At 38.3% G+C, this 24,694-nt stretch overlaps 1 protein-coding gene across 7 annotated transcripts in view; it reads left to right on the plus strand.

Moving 5' to 3' along the window:
- Positions 1-24,694, plus strand: part of Mef2a (myocyte enhancer factor 2A) — a 135,585-nt gene that overhangs the window by 96,314 nt on the left and 14,577 nt on the right. For 4 of the 7 annotated variants that reach the window (XM_052713347.1, XM_052713346.1, XM_052713345.1 and 1 more), the window contains 4 exons: positions 1,366-1,503; positions 3,672-3,891; positions 5,143-5,202; positions 18,450-18,637. In XM_052713347.1, the coding sequence (XP_052569307.1) occupies positions 1,366-1,503; positions 3,672-3,891; positions 5,143-5,202; positions 18,450-18,637 (606 nt within the window). Of the gene's footprint in view, positions 1-1,169; positions 1,302-1,365; positions 1,504-3,671; positions 3,892-5,142; positions 5,203-18,449; positions 18,638-24,694 lie in introns of all 7 variants that reach the window. The other 3 variants (XM_052713348.1, XM_052713352.1, XM_052713353.1) reach the window with 2 other exon arrangements.

A 24,694-nucleotide genomic window follows, 5' to 3' on the forward strand; every position in this document is an offset into this window, starting at 1 on the left:
CATGGTCAAAACTGCCTGAGGTTGTCAGCAGCTCTGCCTTAAACTCAGTGAGATGCATCAGAAGTTTAAAAATGGAATTAAGCATGCTGAAGGTAAATTGGTAGTCTATTATCTTTAAGCCCTTAGGGCTTTTATTCTTTTAAAAATTAGATCTTATTTTATGATAGCCTTTTCTTAGAAATGAGAAAACTAACCATCTATTATATTTTTACTTCAAAGTAAGAAAAAAAATCAGTGTGGTCCAGGGGAATACTTCATAGACACTCAAGAAAGTTATCTAATAAATCAACTCTAGATTAAAGCAACCTGAAGGGACTATAGAGACAAAGCTAGCAAAGGAGAGAGGGGATGTATTCTGAGTAACTTTTCACTACAGAGTTTGATATATGTAAAGTCACTGAGAATGTTGACATTCATCAGACATAGGAAAGACTCATTGTTGATAAATAAACATTGGTTTGAAGTTTTTATGTTTTAAGAATATGTGGGAAATTGATAGTATAGAAGAGAACAAATTAGCAGTAAATTATTTGGATTCTGGGCTAATTCCTAATGAATAGGATAAATCCTGATAGAAAGGAATGCCAGTAGATCAAATGGCAGACATGACCTGAGCATAAAGATCCTGTAATTTTTCAGCATATCATTTTGATAGATTCTTGTTAGATTCTTACTAACTGTACTAACCATAGTCTAGCTGTGTCTCTGAACATGAAGTGATTTTAGTATCCTCTAAACACTTTGAAAAGCAAGAGTCCAAACAAGCAAATACTCCTTGTTTCTTAATGTGCAGTGGGAGAGCTCAGTTTGCTCCTGTCTTAGGCTTGTGTTACTTGGAGAATGTAGTATATTTGTAGTCATTTGATAATCATTCAGTGGCTCTTAAATAATGCCGTTTATGCCGGGCGGTGGTGGCGCACGCCTTTAATCCCAGCACTCGGGAGGCAGAGGCAGGCGGATTTCTGTGAGTTCGAGGCCAGCCTGGTCTCCAAAGCGAGTACCAGGAAAGGCGCAAAGCTACACAGAGAAACCCTGTCTCGAAAAACCAAAAAAAAAAATAATAATAATAATAATGCCGTTTATTCGACCTGTGCTCTCGTAACACATTTTACAAAGAACTCATGGAAAGTTAGTATTCTTTTTGTGTGAATTTTCCAATTGTATTTCAGACATTAAGAAAGAAAGGCCTTAATGGTTGTGAGAGCCCTGATGCTGACGATTACTTTGAGCACAGTCCACTCTCGGAGGACAGATTCAGCAAACTAAATGAAGATAGTGATTTTATTTTCAAACGAGGCCCTGTAAGTACTTTCACTTTACCTTTACTTTTTATTTGTTGATCCTTTTTGTTAACTTCATATTTAGGCTCTGAACAAGAAGGAACACAGAGGGTGCGACAGCCCAGACCCCGATACTTCCTATGTGCTAACTCCACATACAGAAGAAAAATATAAAAAAATTAATGAGGAATTTGATAATATGATGCGGAATCATAAAATCGCAGTGAGTACTAAAGTATGGTTTGTGCTTTTATCATGTGCATGAAGAAACTGACCACACATCCTACCTCATTTTTAACAGAAGATTGATGGCAAGTCTTAGAGGAAAAAAGGTGTTTATGAACTCTCTTTGGTTTGACAGAGCTTTGAAATGCCAAAATCTTACAGTACTAAATGTTGAGTGTCTTAAGTGTAGAAATGAAGAGAAAATGTCTTAATTCATGTTCTGCCACTAATTGCCCTTTATATCTTTACATAAGCTATCCATATATCCTGAATTATAATTGTTTGATCTGTGAAGTAAATGAGTTGGCTCATATGATTTTTAAAATTGTTTCTAGTTTTAAAATTCCTTGATTTTTAGTATAAAGTACACATATAAGGCATTCCCGTCTTTCCCATTACTTAATATACATATTGAGTTGACCTTAAGAGTGCTAAATCTAAGTTAGCTGAGTTTGTTGTAAGAGTTCGTTCCTCTCAGTCATTTTACTTGCTTTATGCAGTTATCTTCAGTTCAGAAGGACTGAGCTGACTGTTGAGCTCTTTGTACCATATCCCAAAGCACTGAACAGCTGGAACACTGAGTGCATGACTGCTCTTCTCTCATACTCAGTGTTACAGAAGAGAGCTAGATTTATGTTAAGGAAACTCTTACCCTTAACTAATCACATAACAAATAGTCACTGTAATTTTTCTGTGCACAGTTACCTAATCTTACGAAACAGTCCATTTTGAGCTTACTGCACTCATGTGCCTGGACTGAAAATATTGGAAAATCTTCTTACTGGACTCTGCAGCGAGAGCAGCTAGGACCACTGCTGTAGCTCTGCTCTCTACCTCTGTGTGTAGGTGTAGCTGCTGTGAAACCAGTTAGCTCCAGTGCTGGGGTTTTCTTTTTCTTTTTTTCTTTTTCCTTTTCATTATCATAGTTGAATTTCTTGAACTATGCCCTAAAAAACGATGCACATCATATGTCATTTCTTCAAAGTAGTTTTGTAGGAAGAGTCACATGAAAATAGCTTTAAACAATTTTTTGAGCTAATACCGTTTTTTTTTAAAACAAAACAGTATCAAATAAAATTTCTCTGACCTCATAGGGATGTTTTTCCCACACTCAAACTTTAAGCTGCAAGAATAAACTAAAATTGCTTCATTGTTTGCTTTTTGACTCCCCACGTACAACTTTAAATTATGAAGAAGCTTGCTGTTTATCATGGTCAACAAATGTATTGAAATTGGTCTATGGAGGAAATACCAGAGAAAACTAGGAAATGCACTTTCAGAGAAAGCATATGAAGTATTTTGACTAGAAGATAGCTTTTATAATCTTTATAAGTTAATCTTTATACAATTTTAAAGATACCAACAGTCTCTAGTCTAACTTGGCAGTAGTTAATCTTAATGTATGGGTGGGTTTTTTTTTTTTTTGTATATTTCATTACATAGAAATTACACTGTGTTCTGTATATAATTACTTGACTTTTCTAGTTTAAAAAAATGTCCATTAATCAAATCATACTGGACTTATTCATAATATCCCAAAGTTGATGTATTAAGTTAATAATGTGTATATACTTTACCCTTTGCTTATATTTGGGTTTACCCCAATAGAAATGCAATGTTAAGAGCCGGGTGTGGTAGTGCACGCCTTTAATCCCAGCACTCAGAGGCAGAGGCAGTCAGATCTCTGTGAGCTCAAGGCCAGCCTGGACTACAGAGCGAGATCCAGGACAGACACCAAAACTACACAGAGAAACCCTGTCTTGAAAAAAAAAAAGAAAAAAAGGAAGAAAGAAAGAAAAAAAGAAATGTAATGTTAAATTGGTTTGCACTGGGGTTCTAATTAATGCTTACTTGATAACTGATCAATTTTGTAATGTCTAAATTCAACAATATTTTAATTTCAGGTTTTAACTTTTAATTTCCTCTTTTGAATATTTGAAACATACTGTATAGTTATATTAACATATATGTATCAATATCAAATGAAAATAAAGTTCATGTCAGATATATTCATATTCAAGTATAATTCTAGAAGAATCAGCTTAACACTGCAAATGAAGAAATTATCCTCGTCCTCTTCTTTGATTAATGAGAGTTAACTAGGTAAAGTTATTTAATGTTGATGGAATGAGACCAATAGTTTTCTCTTCTTGTTCTTCCTTACAGCCTGGTTTGCCACCTCAGAACTTCTCGATGTCTGTCACAGTTCCCGTGAGCAGCCCCAATGCTTTGTCATACACTAACCCAGGGAGTTCTCTTGTGTCGCCGTCTTTGGCAGCCAGCTCAACATTAGCGGACTCAAGCATGCTGTCTCCACCCCCAGCCGCACTGCACAGGAATGTGTCCCCTGGCGCTCCGCAGAGACCACCGAGTACTGGCAGTGCAAGTATGTCGTGAAGTGTTCTGTTGGTGCTCTTAAAAAGAGGATGAGGAATGAATTGCTGACAAAGAAAGTTTATTCTCTTTAGTCTTAGCTTTTTGTCAGTCCAGGTGTGGTGGCCCATGCCTTTAACCCCAGTATTTGGGAGGCAGAGGCAGCCAGATCTCTGTGAGTTCGAGAACAGCTGTGTCTACATAGTGAGTTCCAGGATAGCCAGGGCTATGTAGAGAGACCCTGTCTCAGAAAACAAAAACAAGCAAACAAAAAGCCTACATCATTGTTGGGATGAGCAAGAGTCACTGCTGCTTGTGGGAGGCCAGCTCCCACATGAGAGAAGGATAAGAAAATATTAGATAGAAAGAGAACCCTAGTTGATGAGAAGAAAGACAGAAACACAGGATAGTTTTGGGAGGGTCTGGATCAATACCCAACAGCCTTTTCTGTTTATTCAAAAGGGCTTTTTATAACAATGCCAAGGGGTAGGGCAAAAGACCTTCCCCTTGCCAGATCAAAGCGTATCACACAGCCAAGTGTAGACCCCTTCAAATACCGGGTAACCACGCCCGTGGTCAAATCATCTCCTTATGCAGCCCTGCTGGGTAAAGTAAGCCCAGATTCTCTGACCCTGAGTAAGTTCTGACTAGATACCCTCTGTGGGAAAAACATTGTTGGGCAAAGTAGAATAGTATAGAGACTGTGCCATCTCTAACTTTTCTTTATCATGGGAGAGCCACACTGGTGACAGACAGAGAATTTAACTTCAGTGTTGCAAGTGAAGATTGAAAGTTGAATGTGACCCTCAGGCTAGAAGTAGAGGAGTGAGTCTGTTCTGTGCACTCTTCCTGCTGAGTTAGTTCAGTAATTCCGTAGCAGCTGGCAGTACGTTTGCCACCTTAGTCTGTAGTTAGTATCACCTTCCCCACAGTGCTGGGTGCTCTCTATGAACGGTCTCATTCTCGTCAGTATTTACTAGTTGATAGAGATGCACAGGTGGCAGGTCTCTCAAGAGCTCTGTAGATAAGTTCATGTATGTGTATACTACACATAGACCCCCCCACGGCACGTTATATATTACATATATATGTATATAGTGTAACTTATATCAAATTATACATTGGTGGTAAACTTTAGACTGGGCTAGTTTTATATTGATTTGATTTTTAGGAATAGAATGTGGGTTATAGTGGGATGACTGCATTTGACTGTAAAGTAAATCCAATTTTTATTCAATCTCTCTTTTCTCTGTAACATTGTTAGGTGGGATGTTGAGCACTACAGACCTCACGGTGCCAAATGGAGCTGGAAATAGTCCAGTGGGTGAGTGGATTCCTATTGTTTAACTTTGTAGGTGTCTATTTGAGCTGAGCTACAACTAAGTATTGTCCTGAAATAAGACTTTCTACCTTCTGAGGGATAGTTTACTATTCAACTTAATAGTTGTCTACAATAGCCCTGCTTCATCCTTTACACATTGACTTAGGTTCATTCGTTCGTTCGTTCCTTCATTCGTTCCTTCATTCATTCACTATGTGTTAAGTGCTTCTTCTATACCAGCCGTTGTTGTTTCCTAAAGACTAAGTTGCTCTATTTTAAGTTGCAACATTTACATCAAGATCTTTTTTAAAAAGAATATTTTAAATTTATTTTTTACAGCATCATACATATCCACATATACACTCTGATATATGTATCACACACACAGAGTGTATCTTGATCATATCCTTGCCCACATTCCCCTTATTTCCTGACACTTCTCTATGCCCACACACCCTCCTTCTACCTTTACTATCCTCTTCTTTTTTTCTTTTCTAAAGAATCCATGAGTTCAGTTAGTGCTATCTGCGTACCAGTGGGTGTGAGACCATCCACCAGATTATAGACACCATACCAGCAACTACAGCTCCAAAGAAAAGGACTCCCCCTCTTCCTAGTAGTTGTTAACTGCCAATACCTCCTCGACTAGAGGTGGAGTCCCTCCTTATTCCATGGTAGATGTTGAAAGGCTTGATCTTGTGCAGGTAGCCATGGCTTGGAGTTGGTGAGTGTGATGGCCGTGTCCTGTCTAGAAGACAGCAGACAGCGTTTCTCAGCACTCCCCCCCATCAGCTGGTCCTTACGTTCTTCCCACCCCTTCGTGCATGGTGTTCCCTGAGCCTTGGTAGGGAGGGTGATATAGAGGAGGGTTGAGTACTCGGTGGTCACTTATTCTCAGCACTTTGATCAGTTATGAGTCTGCATTGACTGATGCCCGCTACAGAAACAGCTTCTCTGGCTAAGATTGAAAGCAGCATTCATCTGTGGGCACAAACACATTTAGAAGTCAGTTTGACGGCTGCTTTCAAAGACCATTTCTTAGAGACATGCTTTCTGTAACTTCTGTCACCACTGAAGTTAAACTATTGGAAAGTACTTTATTTTTTTAAAAAAGTATTAAATGTGTTGAGAAATTGGAGTACTAAGAAATGTGTGCATACTACTCAAGTTAGAGACCCGAGTGATCCCTTGAGGATCTGCTTTGGTGGTCATATGTAAAGCATTCACGGTTTGTCGTAAGTTACAGTCAGATAGGCTTTCACTATGGGCTGTTCCCAATGTGGTGGTGATTACATCCAAGTCTCACAGGTGCTGAACAAACACTGTTAAGTAGCTCTATTCCCAATATGCTATATGAACAGCAGGTCTTATACAGTAGATTAGCTACACCTAGTTAAAAAACAAAACAAAACACAGTTTGGTGCAAATAGTTGGCTACTAAGAGAGACTGTTTATTTCTGGTTCACTTTACTTAGGCTCCAGCCTTCTGGAGTCTTGGTGGTTTAAAGATATGTCATATTGGGGCTGGAGAGATGACTCAACAGTTAAGAGCACTTGTTGCTTTCTTGGTTCAAATCCTAACATCCATGTGGAGGCTTACAGCCATAACTCCAGTTCCACAGGCTCCACTGCCTTCTTTTTATGCTGGGTACCAGGCATGCGTGTAGTCACATACATACATGTGGGCAAAACACACATACACATAAATAATTCTGAAATATATTTTAAAGTGTATTTAAAGATAGGACTACCTTTCCAGTCCTGACATGTGGTGAAGATAGATTATGATTTTGATGTTATATCTGCAGTACAGTATATGATATTTTAGTGGACTTAAACTGATTAAAACCTGCTATGGAGTCTTAAGAGATCAAATGTACCTGTGGACCCACACACTCTTTCCCTGATCTGTCAAAATTGAAGATAGATGTTTCCCAGCTGAGGGCAGAGTGAAGTGGGACCTGAATTTTTTTTTTTTTAATATAAGGAGATATTTATACACAGTGTTAAGGATGTAATGTTATCTCAGCTAGGCAAGCACTGGGGTGGGACTTCTTAATCTTGTCCCCATTTTGAATGAGCCTCAGACCAGGCTGCCATGAGTGATGGTTTATGTTCTGAAGGAGAATAAAGCTATTTTTACAGAGAGAGAGAGAGAGAGAGAGAGAGAGAGAGAGAGAGAGAGAGAGAGAGAGACAGAGACATATCAAATGTAGAAAATATATGAAGGTCTTGCTATCAGTCATACATTAGGGCTGCTACACTCATGCATGTATATTTTCAAATGTGTATGGTTTATTTAATTACAACTCAGTTGTATTGTCTGAATCCAGTGTACTCTTTTCATGTACACTTATGCTTCCCCTCTGACACCAGGAAGGCAGTATGTTTAAAGTCCACCAAGATTTGAGAGAGCCTTGTATACTTGTATCACATTGGGCTGAGACTCCAGAAGGCTGGAACCTATACAAAGTGAACAGAAGTAAACAGTCCCTCTTAGTAGCTACACTGTTTGCATCATACAAAATTTTTTGTAATTCAGTGATATTGATCTATTGTTTGGGACCTGTTTTGCATAATAGCCTGGGAATATAGGAATAAACAAATATAGTAATGTTTGTTTAACATGTATGAAGCCTTAAATTTAACCACTAACATTACACATACAAAGTGTGTACCCAACAGCATTTTAGTCAAAGCTAATGTCTTAGTGTGAGTGTGGGGCATACCTGTAACTGCAGTACCCCAGAGGTCGTATGGGATAAGAGAATCCTGGATTCTAGACCAGCCTGATCCACACAGCAAGTTGTAGTAAAACTGAAATTCAAATTAAAGAGCCAAAAATACATACGACTTTCATTTGCTAATTCCCATCTGCTACTCCCTTTTATTGGAACTCCCAAATGTCTTCATATGCTTTTGATACCTTGTAAATTAGTCTTGACGAAAAGGTTTGAAAGGTTTCAGTGGTTATAAAATGTCTGTGCCTGTAACCCCTATCCCATTTCTGAGGCTTTGTCTAAAGATGTAGGCTAGGGGCCGGAAGTGGCTCAACAGTGAAGAGCATTGGTTGCTTTTGCACGGACCTAGATTCAGTTCCCAGCACCCACATGGAGGTAACCCAAACTCCAGTAACTCTAGTTCTAGAGGATCTGATGCCTTCTTCTGGTTTCTGAGGGTTACAGGTACTCATATGGTACACAGACATGCATGAAGACAAAACACTCATTCACATAAAGATAATTGAATCTTTAAAAAGGAAGTAAAGTGTTTATGATAGCTTAGTTGTAATGAATAATAGGCTGAAATCAGCATAGTCAGCAGTGTGAACATTAGGTAAATTTCAAGTGAGTTATTTTTTTTAGTTGTGATTTAAACCTGTGCAGAAAATAGAAATATAGAAAAAAAGCATAAGGACCCCAAACTGATTCTAATAGTTAAGGTGATAAAATAATGTATCTTCCCTTTCTTTTACTTTTTGAACTTTATGTGACATGATAGTGATGGTATTCCTAAAGTCATAAAATTTTTATTGTAGTAAATTGGTTTTCTGGTCTTTTTTCCTGTGATTTGATTTTTTTTTCTAATCTGTCATTATTTTAAACTTAAACTGGCAGTTGTACATACTGTAATTTATATAGCTCTGTCATGTGACAGTCTGTTTGTTTATGATTTACTACATATATTATTTCACTACCAAGAATAGAAATGTGTTACTCAGCTGATACTGTAGCTCAGATATTCTTTTTTAAACTTTGGCCTGTGTTGTAAAGTCAAGAATGAAAAAAAAAATTGATATCTCTAGTACCTTCACTTAAAAAAGTTGGTGTGTGAGGTTGGGAACAGCATATGTATGTGTGCACAAAACTGTGCACATGTCATGTAGGTAGGTGGTATGCACACAGTACAGAGGCCGGAAAGTGTTGGACATCCAGTTTCTTCCTCTGTCCCTCCTCCACGGTGTCTGTTTGAGACAGGGTCTGTCACTGAACCCAGAGTTTATTGCTTAGCTACACTGGCTGGCTAGCAAACTGGGGATCCACATCTGTTGTCTGTCCAGAGTTTGCTAGCCTTTCCCATGCTAGACTACAGGGAGTGGCCACCATGTCAGACTTTCCTGTGTGAGTGATCGGAGTCTACACTCAGCTCCCCATACTTTTACCACAGCAGCTTTAATGATCGCCATCTCCCCAGCTTGCAGTTTCATTTTTTAAAAACATGTTGAGAAAGAGAAATACATATTGGACTAGAAATAGAAAGCTCAAGAAACTTCTGGAATTGTTAAGTGTTGAATGAAAGTGGGTTGGGGATTGCATGGTGCTAGAGCAGTGGCAGCTAAAAAGATGGATGGGAAAAAGATTCCCCTTTCAAAGGTGAATGAACTGAATTTCGTTCGATGGATAGTGTTAGGAGCCTGGTATGGGAATGGTGGAGGGTGACATTGGGTCCATGTGTTTAAAACATTGACTTGAGATGACAGCACTTATCTGGAAAAAGTAGTCCTTGGCAATTGAGTTTGGACTAAAAATGATGGGAAATGAAGCAGAAATTTGTAATTTACATTAAAGCCTTGTGTGCTTCAGTCATATTGCGTGAGAAGTTATGAGTCTCTGGCAGAGGAGAAAGTTGCATTTTTAGTGCTGGCCACTGTGGACGGATTGAAAAGAGGAATAGTATTTGGAAAGGAGGGCACAGACAATGTTTTTATTAAATATTTCTAATAGGATACATATTGTCCATTCAGTGGGAATTGTCATAAGACTAAGTAAATGTGTCATCGGTTATTTCAAAGTCATGGTCTTTTTTTGTAGTTTAAGAAATTTTAAATCTTTACATAAATGATATTTTTTAATCTTTTACTAGTATTTTTGCATATTGAGTAATCTGCTAGCATGTCACTTTTGTCGTTTGTCACTGTGAGCTCACTATGTAGATTATACTGGCCTCAGACTCAGGCCTGCCTCTGGCTCCCAGGTGCTGGAATTAAAAGTGTGCACCACCACTTCCGGCTTGAATCTTGCTTGAGTTTTTAAGAATCCTCTGAAGTTTGCTTGGCAATTGAACTTCAAAAGTGGCTTCATAGTAAAACATGAATGACATAATCATCTACTGTTCAGTGCTAGATGGGTACTAGTTCTCAGGCCATGGGCAAACTTGCCATCCACTTGAAGGCATTGCTTCAACTGAAAAGATTTATATTCTGAAATATGAGCTGAACTGATATAATGGAACAGCATACCTTCTACCTATAGTAACATAATTGAGATTAGGCCTGTTAAATTTCTGGAGAAGTGGGTATATGATTTACTCAAGAGTGTTTTTGTTAAGAGTAATAAATTGCCAGGCAAACTGAAAACATGTTTTAACAATAATCACACTAACTTAAGTTTATTCAATTAGAAAAGACATTTTCATTCCTAATTTGTAACTTACGGCAAGAGGAGTTATGTAACTGCTTCACAAATCATTCTGAACAGTGTCTCCATAGAACTTAAACAGAAGCTAAGAGGCATGCGTGGATACAGTCTAGGAAATAACAAGCTTGCACTTGAGGTTAGCTTCAGCCTGGCATGTTGCCAGACACTTACATCATCCTGTAGTCACTACCTGCTGCAGTGCCTGATGGAACACCAAGATACTGTGCTTTTAACCCCCTTTCACTCCTGTAACTTGATTCTCATGGGCTCCTATGGCCTCGTATAAAATGCATCATGGATTTCGCATAGGAAAGCCACAATCGTGCTTTGTGATGATGTATGACTCTAAATTACATATTTGCACCATCTGATGATAATATTGAAATATTAGTTGTTGTTGTTGGTTGTTTTTTTTTTTTTAGACTTTAGTGCAAGTCCGTGAAATAGTCTTTCAAATACTGGAGACTCAGAACACACATTCTTACATTATATATTAAGAGAAACCTCATTAACCTTATTGCTCTATAGTATAAAGTTCTAATTTTGAATATGTTATTTGCAGAATATTTTTTATCCTCCAGATAACAAAATCTGGATTAGCTTACAAGTGAGTTTTGCTCTGCAAGGGGGAGAGGGGGTGACCTAGAGAAGAGGTGTTTTTCTTCCCTTTCAACCACAGAGCTTTCTGGAGCTTATGAGGATGCAGGAAATAGCCCTGCAGAGTGTGGAAAGCAGATTGAGCCCAGATTGAATAAATTCCCTTCAAGACAAAGAAAGCAGAATGCAGGAAATAGCCTCACAAAATTAACTAAAATAACAGTCCCCACAGCGAAGTAAAGTGAGACACAAATAAAACTGGTGTGTCACGTGGTAAAAGTTTTCGAGAACACAAGAATTGAGTGAAAGAAAGGGCAGAAAACAGCCTAGTCGTCACCCTGGAGCGCCGTCCCAATGGCAGTGGGCAGTTCCTAGATGCTGCCCTTACCTTGCTTGTCTGTGCTGTTGTTATTTGAGTGCCAGGCTTAGGAATAGAGTAGCTAGGATTCTGCAGAGTTGATTATGTTACATTGATAAATGTTAATTTTCAAGTTTCTCATACAGATAATTCATTTTTATAATGGTAGTTTTTTAAACTTTTAAGTAATATTTGTAAGTAGATAATTATATTAAGGCCTCTACTTTTATTACAGCTTTGTCCTTACAAATTTTTAATGTCTCCCTAATCATAGTATTTGATTATTTTTTATTTTTATTATTTTCTGTCTGTGGATGTTTTATCCGCATGTATGTCTATGCACCACATATATACCTGTTATCCTCAAGCCAAAGGAGGGCATTGGATCCCCTACAACTGTAGTTACAGACAGTTGTGAGCTGCCATGTGTGTGCTGGGAATTGAACCTGGGCCCTCTGAAAGAGCAGCCCAGGGCTCTTAGCCACCGAGCTCTCTCTGCAGCCCCCTAATCATAATCTTAAATTGTAGAATCCAGTACTGGTAAACTGGTCAACAGCTTGCTCCCAATCTGGTGGACTGAGTTCAGTCCCACATTCCACATGATGGAAGCCAAGGGCCAACTCCCACAAGCGGTCCTCTGATTTCCAGGCACACCCGTCCTCCACAAATAATTTAAATAATTTAAAAAACAACGTAGAGTTCAAATCAGGTTATCATTTGAATGTATATAATGTACCTGAAATTGCTTTGTAAACCCCCAAATAGTATGCCAGTTTTCAATGATTTTAAGGAAACATACTTCTTTTTATTCAAGAAATTCTGTGGAATTAAAATGTGTATGATGTATGCATGTGTGTATACTAGTGTTCTCAACCGTGCTGGCATGTTGACAGAGTTTGATGTTGTGATATCTTCTTGAATCTCTCCATCTTATCTGTGGAGACAGGATCTCACTAAACCTGGTGCTTACAGTTCCAGCTAGATAGGTGTAACTAGCAAGCACCTCTGGGTCTCATTGTCTTCACACCACCACCACTGCTGGGGTTGCAGGCATGTAACCTCATACCTGGCTTTCTTAAATTTCTTTTAAGAGAGTGTGTGTGTGTGTGTGTGTGTGTGTGTGTGCGCGTGCGCGTCCTTGGATGCCAGAAGAGCTATAGGTGTAGGTGATTGTCGTGGTTAGGAACTGAACTCATATCCTCTGTAAAAGTAGCAAATGCTCTTACCCGCTGAGCTCTCTCCAGTCCTAACTAACCTGGCTTTCTTACATGAATGCTTTGGCTATCCTGCTTGTACAGAAAGCCCTGTATCCAGTGAGCCATTTACCCAGCCTGCTGATGGGTTCTTTTGCTTTGTAAGGCTTTTAATTTCAAGTAATCCGTTTGCCAGTTCTGTGGGCTATTTGCTGTGATACTGGGGTTCTGTTGAGAAATTTCTTGCTTATACCTCCATCTTAAAGTCTTTTCCCATAGCAATTTCAGTATTCTGGTTTTTTAATTAAGGTCTTCAATTTGCTTTGAATTGGTTTTTGTGCAGTATTATAGTTAGGGTTCTAATTTCAATTCTTTGTGGATATATATATATATATATATATATATCCAGTTTTGCAACACCATTTATTGACTAGGATATAAGACTCTTCCAAGCCTATGTACTTTGTCAGCAGCTAGGCGTCTGTAGCTGTAGACTTACTTCCAGGTCCTGTACTGTATCCCATTGATCTCCATGTCTTTTTGTGCCAGTTCTATGCTATATTTGTCACTGTGGCTCTGTGGTGTAGATAATGAGATCTATTTGGCTGTGTGCTTTCTGTCTAAGAGTGCATTGGCCAATTTGTGGTCTTCTGTGTTTCTTCATGAATTTCAGGATTATTTTTCTAGTTCTGTGAATAATGTTTTTGGATTTTTGCTAAGAATTGCAGTGCCTGTGAGGATTAATTTTGGTAGTACAGCCATTTCACAATGTTAATTCTGCCAGTTCAGGAACATGGAAGTTCTTCATCTAATGTCTTCAGTTTTTCTCTTTCAGTTTCTTAAAATTTCCCTTTTAGAAGTCTTTGACTTCTTTAGTTAGATTTACTTATAGAGTTTTAAAAATCTAAAACAAGATATCTTACCTTATTTCTTAGTAAGTTTGATATTGGTCTGTGTGTGTGTGTGTGTGTGTGTGTGTGTGTGTGTGTGTGTGTGTGCGCGCGCGCGCACGCATATGTGTGAATGTGTATAAAGTACTGGCTTTATATATTGATTTTGTATCATAACTTTACTGAAAGTGGTTTTTAGACCTAAAGTTTTCTGATGAAGTCTGTGGGGGTCTATTGAGTATATAGAATTACATCATCTGCCACAAGAGATGGTTTTTCCTTTTTGAATTTGATCATTTTGATCTTTCTCTTGTCTTAATACTCAAGCTAAGACTTCAAGCACTGTATTGAATAATGGTGAGAGTTGACATTCTGTTTCATTCAAGACTTTAGAGGAAATGCTCTAAGTTTTCTCCATTTAGCATAATATTGGCTGTAAATTTGTCTTATATATTCTTTATTATGTTGAAGTATGTTCTGTCTGTTTCTATTTTCTTCAGAACTTTTATCATGAATATGTATTGAACTTTGTCAAATAATTTTCCTGTTGAGATAGTCATGTGGTTTTTATGTCTTGAAGTCTGTTGATATAGATTGTAACATTTATTGATTTCCTTATGTTGAATCATCCTTGTGTCCCTGGGATGATACCAACTTGGACATTGTATAATATCTTAATATGATCTTGAATTCAGTTTCCAAGTATTTGCTAAGAATTTTTATATCTGTATTGATTCTTTTGATTATAGCAGTTGGCCTCTAGTTTTCTTTTTTGGTTGTATCTTTATCTGCTTTTGGTATCAGGATAATACTGGCTTCATAGAATGAGTTTGGTAGTGTTTTCTCCCTTTGAGAAGTGTTGTACTTAGATTTTCTTTAGAAGTTTGGAAGAATCCATGTAGTCCTGGGTTGGTTTCTTGTCTTCCTAGAGCTTTGAGGTACATTAGATTGTTTACTTGAGCTCCTTCTGGTTTTCTTTCTTTCTTTTTTTTTTTTCGAGACAGGGTTTCTCTGTGTAGTTTTGGTGCCTGTCCTGGAACTCGCTCTGTAGACCAGACTGGCCTCGAACTCACAGAGATCCGCCTACCTCTGCCTCTGGAGTGCTGGAGTTAAAGGTGTGTGCCACCACCGCCCGGCCTAGTTTTCTTAATATAAACACAGAGCTATAAACTTTTCCTCATAGAACTGCTTTGGCTGTGTCCTGGAGATTCTGGTGAGTTATGCTTTAGCATTCATTTGATTCTGAGAGTTTTATAATATCCTTCCTGATTTTTTTAAGATGATTTTTGTTCCATTAAAAAGATACAGCTCAGTCTCCAAGTATTTATGTATTTTCTTAGCTTAATCTTGTTATTGATTTCTTGTTTTAATTCACTAAGATCTGATTAGATGCAGGGAATCATTTCAGGGTTTTGTGTTCATTAAAACTTCCTTTGTTGTCTGTAATGTGATCAATTTTAGGAATGGCTTCATATGCTGCTGGGAAGCATGTGTATTCTCTCTGTGTTAGCTAGCATGCTCTGTAGATACCTATTAAGTCCGGTCAGTTTGTTTTATAGTTTAGGTGTGAAGAGTTTTTGATGATTGTCCTTTTAGGAGCCCTGCTTATGTGTGAGAGTGGGTAATAAAGTCTCCTGCTGTACTGTGTCAGGACCTTATGTGGTCTTTGTGCTCTTTAATGTTTGTTTTAGGAAGTGGTCAATGACAACTAACCAGAACAATTGCCAACAAAATCAATGGTAATAGCAAACCTTTGTCAATAATTACTTGAATACAAATTACTAATTCATCATTTAAAGATACAGACTAACCAATTTGCTTTAAAATGAGGTTGCCTCTAAGAAACTCATGTCTCATGTAACTAGAAAAGATCCAAAACCCTAGAGGCTTCAGGATTTGTTGTGTAAACATTTACAATAGTTTTGTCCTCTTGAAGAATTACTCCTTTTGTTAATATGTAGGGGCTCTCTTATCTTCTAACTAGGTTTGGTTCTAAGTCTTCATTATCAGATGTATCTTCTAACTAGGTTTGGTTCTAAGTCTTCATTATCAGATGTGAGGATCCATAGGTCAGCTTGTTGACAGCTTTCTGTTGCTTGGTAGGTTGATTTGAGCCATGGACAAACTCAGATTTTGGATCTTTTCTAGTTCCATGAGTTTCTTGGAGGCAACAAGTAGACCTCATTTTTAAGCACAGTTGGCTAGTCTGTACCTTTAAATGATGAATTAGTCATTTGTGTTCAGGGTGTTGGGAAGGGTTTGCTGTTGCCATCGATTTGGTTGGCAGTTGTTCCAGTTGGTTTTTCCTTGTTTGTTTGTTTGTTCTTAAGTAGTATTGGTTGTTTGCTGGTTTGGGACTTCATTAATTGTCTCTGTTAGACTTTGTTAATCCTTTGTGTGCGTTCATGAAATATATATACTCTTTCTTCTCTTGGGGGGCTAACTCTTTGTGTTTAGTATTCCCTTAATCATTTCCTGCATTGCTGGCTTAATCGTCACAGATTGCTTTAAGTAGTGCTTGTTTTCAAGTAGTCTTTATTCTCCATCAATTTTAATAGATTATTTTGATGGATTTGACAATAATGGTTTAATTAAGTTTTTTACTTTCAGATCTTGAAATCCACTATTCTTTGCTTTCCTGACTTCTAGGCTTGCTGACCTACCATTATTCGAATATTTCTACTTATATGAGTAGGCATTTTTCCTTCAAAACTTTTTGGGTTTTTGTTTTGTTTTGTTGGTGTGTGTGTGTGTGTGTGTGTGTGTGTGTGTGTGTGTGTGTGTGTGTGTGTGTATGCGCACACGTGTACCAGGGCATATGCTTCAAGATCAGAGAACAACTTTTAGGACCCAGTTTTTTCTTTTTCTTGCTACTTTATAGGATCCAGGGATCAAAGACAAGTTGTCCTATCTGCTCTCAATCACATTTACCTACTGAGCCATCTCAATGACTCTTTCTTGTAGCTTTTAGTATTGTTTCTTTGCTTTGTATTTTTTATTATTACATTTATTTATTGTATTGTGTATGTGTGGGGGTATATGCATAAGCCTCTGCAGTGTGTGTAGAAGTTGAAAGACAATCGGCTGGAGTCAGTGGGTCCATGTGGGTCCCAGGGATTGAACTCACTCAGGTCTCAGAATTGGTGGCAAATTCCTTTACCTACCTGTCCATCTTGCCGGCCCTTCCTTGTAGTTTGACATTTGGCTTAGATACATCATGAGTTCGTTGGTCATGTCTGTTTGAAGTTCTAAGTGCTTCCTTTGTTGGATATATATTTCTTTGTCTTAGTTTGGGAAATTTTCAGATATAATTTCAGTGAATAGGCTTTCTAAGCCATTAACTTTATCTTAACTCCTTTCTCTTTATTATGGATTCTTCGGTTTGGTTTCTTGGAAATTTTATTTTGTTTCTTTGTATTTATCTATATGTGTTACTGTCTTAACCTTGTCTTCCATCCCTGAAATCGCTCCCCTGCTTCATCTTGTCTGGATGCTTTCTGCCTTTCATTTGATTTATTGGTTCTTTAGTTTCCAGAATTTCTAGTTGGTTCTTTTTCAGCTTCTTAATTTCCTTACTGAATTTTTCCTTTACATCTTAAAGAACTTTCCCCCAAGTAACTGATTTCTTCAGTCCACATTGGTTAACTTTCTTGTATGAGTCTTCAATGGAGTTTGTAGCTTTATTTTCTTGAATTGAATTCCTTACTGTTTATTGGATTCTACGGTCATTGACACGTTTCATCAGTAGGACGCACATCTTCTACAAGTTCAGCTGTCTCCTCATCTTGTCTCCAGGACTGAGACGCTGTTGTGGTTTTGAGGCACTGTGGTGTAATGTTAATGCCTGTTTCTCTTGGTTGTGTGTTAAGTGTCTGGTGGAATTGGTGTTCTGCTTTGTGGTTTGTCTCCCCTTTGCCTCACTGATTCTGTTTGAGTCCTCTTGTTCTGTGTCTTCACCTGGTGCCTGTCAGGAAAGTGACTGTGGTAGCAGCTGTGATGCTCTGACAGCAGTCCCCGTGTCAGCTGCAGAGGACACTGTCCCCCCCCCCCCCCCCCACACACACACCTGTGTCCCTGCTGGAAGATGGGCATGGGTGCCAGGTTGGAGAGAATGTAGTTTATTTGTTGGGATTTTTGCTTTGTTTTGTTTTTAGAGTCAAAGGTATCAGTATTCAGTAGTGAGGGAAAATCTGGGGTTAGCAGTATGAAAAGCAGTGAAGTACTGTTTATAGGTTCAGAGAAAAGGACAGACTTAGAGCCTTTCCAAGGATAAACAAATTGCAACATCCAACACAAAGTACAGAAGTCTACATACAAAACAAAACCATTCTGTTTTAAAGTCGCTCTTATACTTGTATTTATGTATGCATTAGTAGGGCCATGCAGGTTATGAGGTGCACACGTGGAGGTCAGGGGACAGCTGTGGGAATCGATTCTCTACCTTGTGGGTCCTGCACATCTGACATCATGCGTGGGAGCCAGTGCCTTTACCCACTGAGTGCCATCTTGCTGCCCCCCCCTAAGATTTTAAATACAAACACAAACAAAAGTAGAAAAGACTTAAAATATATAAATACGAATGAGTATTTGTCAACATAGTAGTACAGTAATGGCATTGTGTTTTATTATAAATGGTAAACTTTATATGTCTTAAAATTCTTACATTTTGTTTATAAAATTAATCATTTTTAAAAACAGATTTATAAATGGGTAGTTAGCATTATTTTAGATTTATTAATTAAAATATTTTAGTGATGCTTTACATGTTAATAAGCACTTTTTTCCCCTTTCCCAGGGAATGGATTTGTAAACTCAAGGGCCTCTCCAAATTTGATTGGAAATACTGGTGCAAATAGTTTAGGCAAAATCATGCCTACAAAGTCTCCCCCTCCACCTGGTGGTGGCAGTCTTGGAATGAATAGTCGGAAGCCAGATCTACGGGTTGTCATTCCCCCTTCCAGCAAGGGCATGATGCCCCCACTTGTAAGTTGACCCTCGCTTTGGCTCTCTTCTCTGAACACAGTTTATTTAGTCTCTGTCTTCCTTTGAGGTTGCTAAGCCTCCATAGTGTCCATTTGTTTTTCTTAATGACTTTTCTATTCAAAATTAATATTTTAAGAGAGAAATTTATGTGTTTAAAAACCAAATTATGACAATAATAAGTAAAACTGCTTAATGGTTATTTAAAATAAAAGCTGAATATGGAGAGGTTATTATGCTCAATTTTAATTTTGCCAGGTTCAAAACTTTGTTTAGAGATCTGATTCCAGTTTATGAATTAAACATGTCATTTCTGTTCTCTTTCGGCATACTTTCAATAATGAAATTATTTGTTAGGAAATTCTGTATACGAAAGAGAACTGTTGTAGAATATGTAGGCAAGAATGCTTGTGAATTGGAGAGGATTATCTTCTAAATAATTTTCCCTGTTTCTTCCTTTCAAATAACTCTTCTCTTGAACCAGAGTCCACTGCTCCTACTGTACCTCTTGACATGTCTTTACAGTTCTAGAGTCGTGTGCTTTTGAATTGTCTTTTCATGTGAGGGCCAGAATGTGTATCTTCCTTGGCTTCTTCTAGAAAAGTTTAGAATATATGTGCAAGTTTTAAAGGCATTTTTACTTCAACAGCAGTTTGACTATTAGCATACTAAATGACATGCCAGGTGCCTAGTCTGCTGTGCAGTTTCTAAACTTGCCCTTTGAGATGTTGTTACTTGAAAGTGATGCTGCCAGGCTCAGGTAGTAATTCTCCATTTGTGTAATTTGTCATAGATTCCAAAGCATTAGTAATTTGTTCGGGTTATTTTCTCATCTGACTCTCAATCAGGTTATGATCATGGCTAGGTAGAGATGAGAAAATGGAACTGAAACTTAGCACCTGTTCAGAATAGCAGTACACATACTCAGGATCTTTAAGTCATAATTTAAATCTCAAACTCTGCTTTAAAAAAAAAAAAGCCCAGGAAATTTAAAATGAATTGCTTGAATTGCTTTCAACTTTATACTGGGAAAAAAAGCTCCCTTGTAGGCTTCCCTTGAGCCCGTTTTGATGTTGCTAATTCACAGTGGTCAGATGGCCTGGAGACTAGAGAAAGAGAGTTACTGTGGGGAAAGACAGTGGGGCTAGTATGACTAGTGAATTGCTGGAGGTCAAGCATGCACTGGCAAACCCTCATAAAATTCCTGCAGGTGTAGGGTGAGTCTGTCTTCTCTACAGGCTTTTCACTGCGAACCCCACTGAGTGCACCATATAAAACGAAATATGACATAGAAAGACTTCCTGAAAACCAGCTGGCCATTGCAGTGAGGACAAGCTTTGTTTGAATCTTTTTCTTTCCATGAAATAAATACTGATGAAATCTTACTGTATCTGGAAATGGAGAAAGGATAGTGTTTCTACCCGTGGTTGAGAAACAAGAAGACATGTGGGTACCATGAGAGTAACAAAGTGACTGAGAAGGCAGTCTGTGGCACATCACAGAAGGGATGATAGAATGGGATAGTCACTGGGGAAACTGGCCTACCCATCTCCCACCTTTAGAGAGCTTTGGATGAAAGCTTTTTTAGTAAATATACTGAAGGTAACCACAGCAACAATAACTTTCAAACTTTGTCTAGTTCCTGAGAAAAGTAAGGAAAACTTTGCCATGGCAGGCTCCACAAGGTAAGGAGTAGGGGATAGGAGAAGAGGCAAGACCAAACAGTATCCGTGAACTGCAGGACTTTAGCATGTCGTGTGACGTGTCTGCAATTGTAGTTCCAAACAAGAACAGTAGAACAGTGGTCCAAAGGAGATCACACACACACACACACACACACACACACACACACACACACACAAACTACTAAAAGCAAAGGGCAAAGAGAAATTCTTAAAGACAGCCAGTGAATAGAAACACATGGCTTACAGACCAAAGATAGGAAATTACTACCATACTTCTCTTCAAGCTGGTAACAATGAAGCAGCAATAAACACACACACCAAACAAACTCGGATCTCTATACCCAGCAAAAATGTTTTTAAAAAATAAATACAAAGCCTTTTCAAACAGAAAACAGGAATTTATTGCCAGCAGAACTACTCTACAAGAAATATTGCAGTCTTCTTGAGGAAGTAATAACAGTGTCAGCAAGATCTTGACTATATGCAGAGAAACAAAGAACAGAGGGAATAAATGAATGGAATAAACAGTTCATAAACCTTTTACTTTAGAATAGCTTTTGATTCATTGGAAAGATTGCTAAAATCATAAAGTTCCCTTATATTTCACACACAATTTCTTTTAACAGTTTATACTACTGTGGTGCAGTTACTAACATTAATGACCAGTGTTATAAATTATTACTTACTAAAGTTCATATTCACACACATTTCCTTAATTTTAAACTTCATCTCTCTGCCAGGAGCCAGACTAGAGTACATAGCATATTTCCCTTATTAATCATGTCGTCTTCAGCTCTTGTAGGCTATAAGAGTTTCTAAGGCTTTGCTTAAATGACTTCGGCATTTTTGAGGAATGCTGCTTCCATGTCGGTAGAATGTCCTCCAGCTGAGATTTGTTCGATGGTTTTTCAGATGAGCCTGGAGTTAGCGGGTTAGGAAGGTAGGCCATATAATTAAGGTGTCATTTTTTTTATATTGTTATAAGAAATGTTTATTGGAACAGTTCACCAAAATAAACCATTCTATTTCATAAAATAAAACTTAGAAAATTTGCAAGAACTGATTCTCTGATTAGAAAGATATCAGGGAAAATCTTAGTTTAGAAATTTAACAGTAAATTTACTTTTTTTTTTTTTTTTTTTTTTTGAGACAGGGTTTCTCTGTGTAGCTTTGCGCCTTTCCTGGGACTCACTTGGTAGCCCAGGCTGGCCTCGAACTCACAGAGATCCGCCTGGCTCTGCCTCCCAAGTGTTGGGATTAAAGGCGTGCGCCACCACCGCCTGGCGTAAATTTACTTTTAAAAATAATATTTTCATTAATTCTTTGAGAATTTCATACAGTGTATTTTGATCATATTCACCCCCTCCTACCCACCCAGATTTGTGTCCTCTTTTTTAAAAAACAAAATAAAACTTACAGAGTCCAGTTTGTGATGTCAGTATGGGGACAGGCCTGGAGTGTGGTTGACCTACGGGGGTCATACCCTTAAAGGACGAGGACTCTCCCTCTCTCAGCAGCTGTCAGGTGCCAGTAGCTCCTCAGCTAGAGGTGGACTTCGTGTCCACTTGCCCCAGGTCCATGCCAGGATTTTGTCCGACTTGAACTTGCACTGGTCTTTACATGCCATCACAGTCACTGAGAGTTCCTATACCTAACTGCCCTGTGTGTCCAGATTTGAAAGTAATCTGTGGGCCTTAGAAAGAAATACCAAGAGAAATGTAGCAATACACATAGCCAGTGGTCAGTGGTCAAGAGTGCTTCCTGCTCTTGTGGAGAAGCATATTTCAGTTATCAGGACCTGTATCAGGTAGGTAACTCCAGCTTCAGGGGATCTCTTCTGGCCCGCATGGGCACCCACATTCATGTCCATAGATAAACACACACAGACAGAAAGAAAGAAAGGTCAGGGATCGCAAGACGACTTAGCAGGTGTCTTTGTTAAGAGTTTCTATTGCTGTGACAAAACACCATGGCCATAAAGCCAATTGGGGAGGAAAAGGTTTATTTGGCTTACACTTCCATATCGCTGTCCATCATCAAAGGAAGTTAGGACAGGAACTCGAACAAGGGAGGAACCTGGATGGAAGCAGCAGCTGATGCAGAGGCCATAGAGGAATGCTGCTTACTAGCTTGCTCTGCATGGCCTTCTCAGCCTGCTTTCTTAGAGAGCCTAGGACCACCTGCCCAGGGATGGCACCACCCACAATGGACTGGACTCTCTCCATCCGTCACTAATTAAGAAAATACCCTACAGGCTTGCCTAAAGCCCAAAGTTATGGAGGTGTTTTCTTAATTGAGGTTCCCTCCTCTCAGATGACTTTAGCTCGTGTCAAGTTGACATAAAACTTTCCAGCACAGCAGGTCAAAAGTCACCTGCTGCCCAAGTGGAGGGACTGATTTCAACGCTAAGAACTCACATGGTAGAGAGAACTGAGTCCTGCACACACACACCTGTATGTGCACACACACTCGTGTGCACACATAGAGAATAAATAGTTTTTATGAGAATGAAAAGACGGTCCTAAATCAGTAACTGTAGGTTTTAGTTTGGGAAAGAAGAGCAAGTTTAACCCAGAGCAGCAAAGAAAAGAAGATAAAAAGCAGAATTAAGGAACTTTAAAATGGTAAAAGAGTAGAGGAAGGCAGTGAAACAAACAAACACCCTATTCTTCAGATTAATTGATAATTCTCTAACCATGCTGACCACAGACAGTCAGAAGATCCAGGTTAAAAATATCAAGAATGGAAAGGCATACAAAATTTAAATGATATGAAAAGATAAGGGGATGGCGCAGACAGTCCTGTCCCATAGATTTGATGGCTTAGGTAAAAAACAAATTCCTTGAAAGATACAGACTACCAGAAAATTTCTCAGCTAAATAGAGAAATTGAATTCCTCATTTTAAAGTCTTCCAAAATAGAAATTCCAGACCTAGATGGTTTCACTGTCAAATCTTACCAAACATTTAAGGAAGAATTAATAGCAACTCCCAAAATCTCTTTCAGGGGGGAAAAAAAAACAAAACACTTCCCACTCATTTTATTAGTGCAGCATCACTCTTAATACAAAGGCAGAATAAGGCATTGTAAGGAAAAATAACCATAAACCAGTATGCTTCATGGACTCTATACACACAAACCCCAACAGTTTTTGGCAAATAAGTGCATCGCTGTATTAAAAGGATTAGTGACGATCAGGCAGACGTCATCTCAGGAGTGCAAAGGGGATTTTGTATTTGAAAGTTAATCAACACAAATCACCTCTTAGCAGGACATGACATTTCATGATACAAAACAAAACCTGTGAGTAGATAGAAAAAATTCACTTAACGAAAGGTCATCTCCAAAACCCTAGCACACAGCACCTGTCTTTGGCCAAAGTAAGAAGCTAGTCAATACTTGTCGGTCATCACTGTTCACATTCACTGGAAGTCCTAGCCAGTGTAGTTAAAAGTGAAAAATAAGGTGTTTTCATATGGGGAAGGAAGAAAAGTGTAGTTTCTATTCATAGAGGACACAGTTTTCCATACTGAAAAGCATGAAGAATCCACCCAAACAAACAGCACTGGTGCACAACACTGTAGGGCCCGTCAGTGAGTCTAGGAAGAGCAGAGAACCAAGCCAGTGTGGCAATCTGTTGTATCATACCAACAGTGAACAAGGAGAATTTGACTTTTAAAATAGCACAATCCAGACCAGAAAAAGAAAAAAGTAGCTAAGCACAAATACCACAAAATATGTTCATAGTTTGTATGTTAATAGCAACAAAAGTCTACCGCAAGAAAGTAGATGACCTAAATGAAGAGAAAGATGCATCCTGTTGATGGAATCAGAGTCAGATCGTCAGTATACCAAATCTTCCCTCCCAGATTGGTCATAAATTAAACAGAGACCCTGCCAAAATCACAAGTTCCTTTGTAGAGATCAACAAAACAGTTCTAAAATATATATGGAAAGGTGAAAGACCTCAAATAAAAAAGAAAGACACTACCTGGTTTTAAGATCCACTATAATGCTTCACCAGTTCCAAATGTATTGACAGAAGGATGGGCAGTAGCTCATTAAAATAGCCCAGAAAATAGAGCTTGCAGATGCACTTAGCTGGGCTTGGCAGAGGCATTGAGTCAGTTCAGTGGAGAAAGGGTAGTTATCCTAGCTTGTGGTGTTGAAATAATTAAATATCCATCTGCAATAAATAAATAAAGAAAATAAAGAAATTTGATTCACATGTTTTATGTAAAAACTAGTTCAAAATAAATCATAGACTTAGTTAATATGTGAAACTGCAAAACTTAGAGGAGAAAACCATACAGTAGTAACATGTGATCCATAAAGGAAGAAATTAAATATTAGAATTCACAGGAACTTAAAGTTT

This window comes from Peromyscus californicus, unplaced genomic scaffold, assembly GCF_007827085.1.
Source record: "Peromyscus californicus insignis strain IS unplaced genomic scaffold, ASM782708v3 Scaffold_4__1_contigs__length_199733344, whole genome shotgun sequence".
NCBI lineage: Eukaryota > Metazoa > Chordata > Mammalia > Rodentia > Cricetidae > Peromyscus > Peromyscus californicus.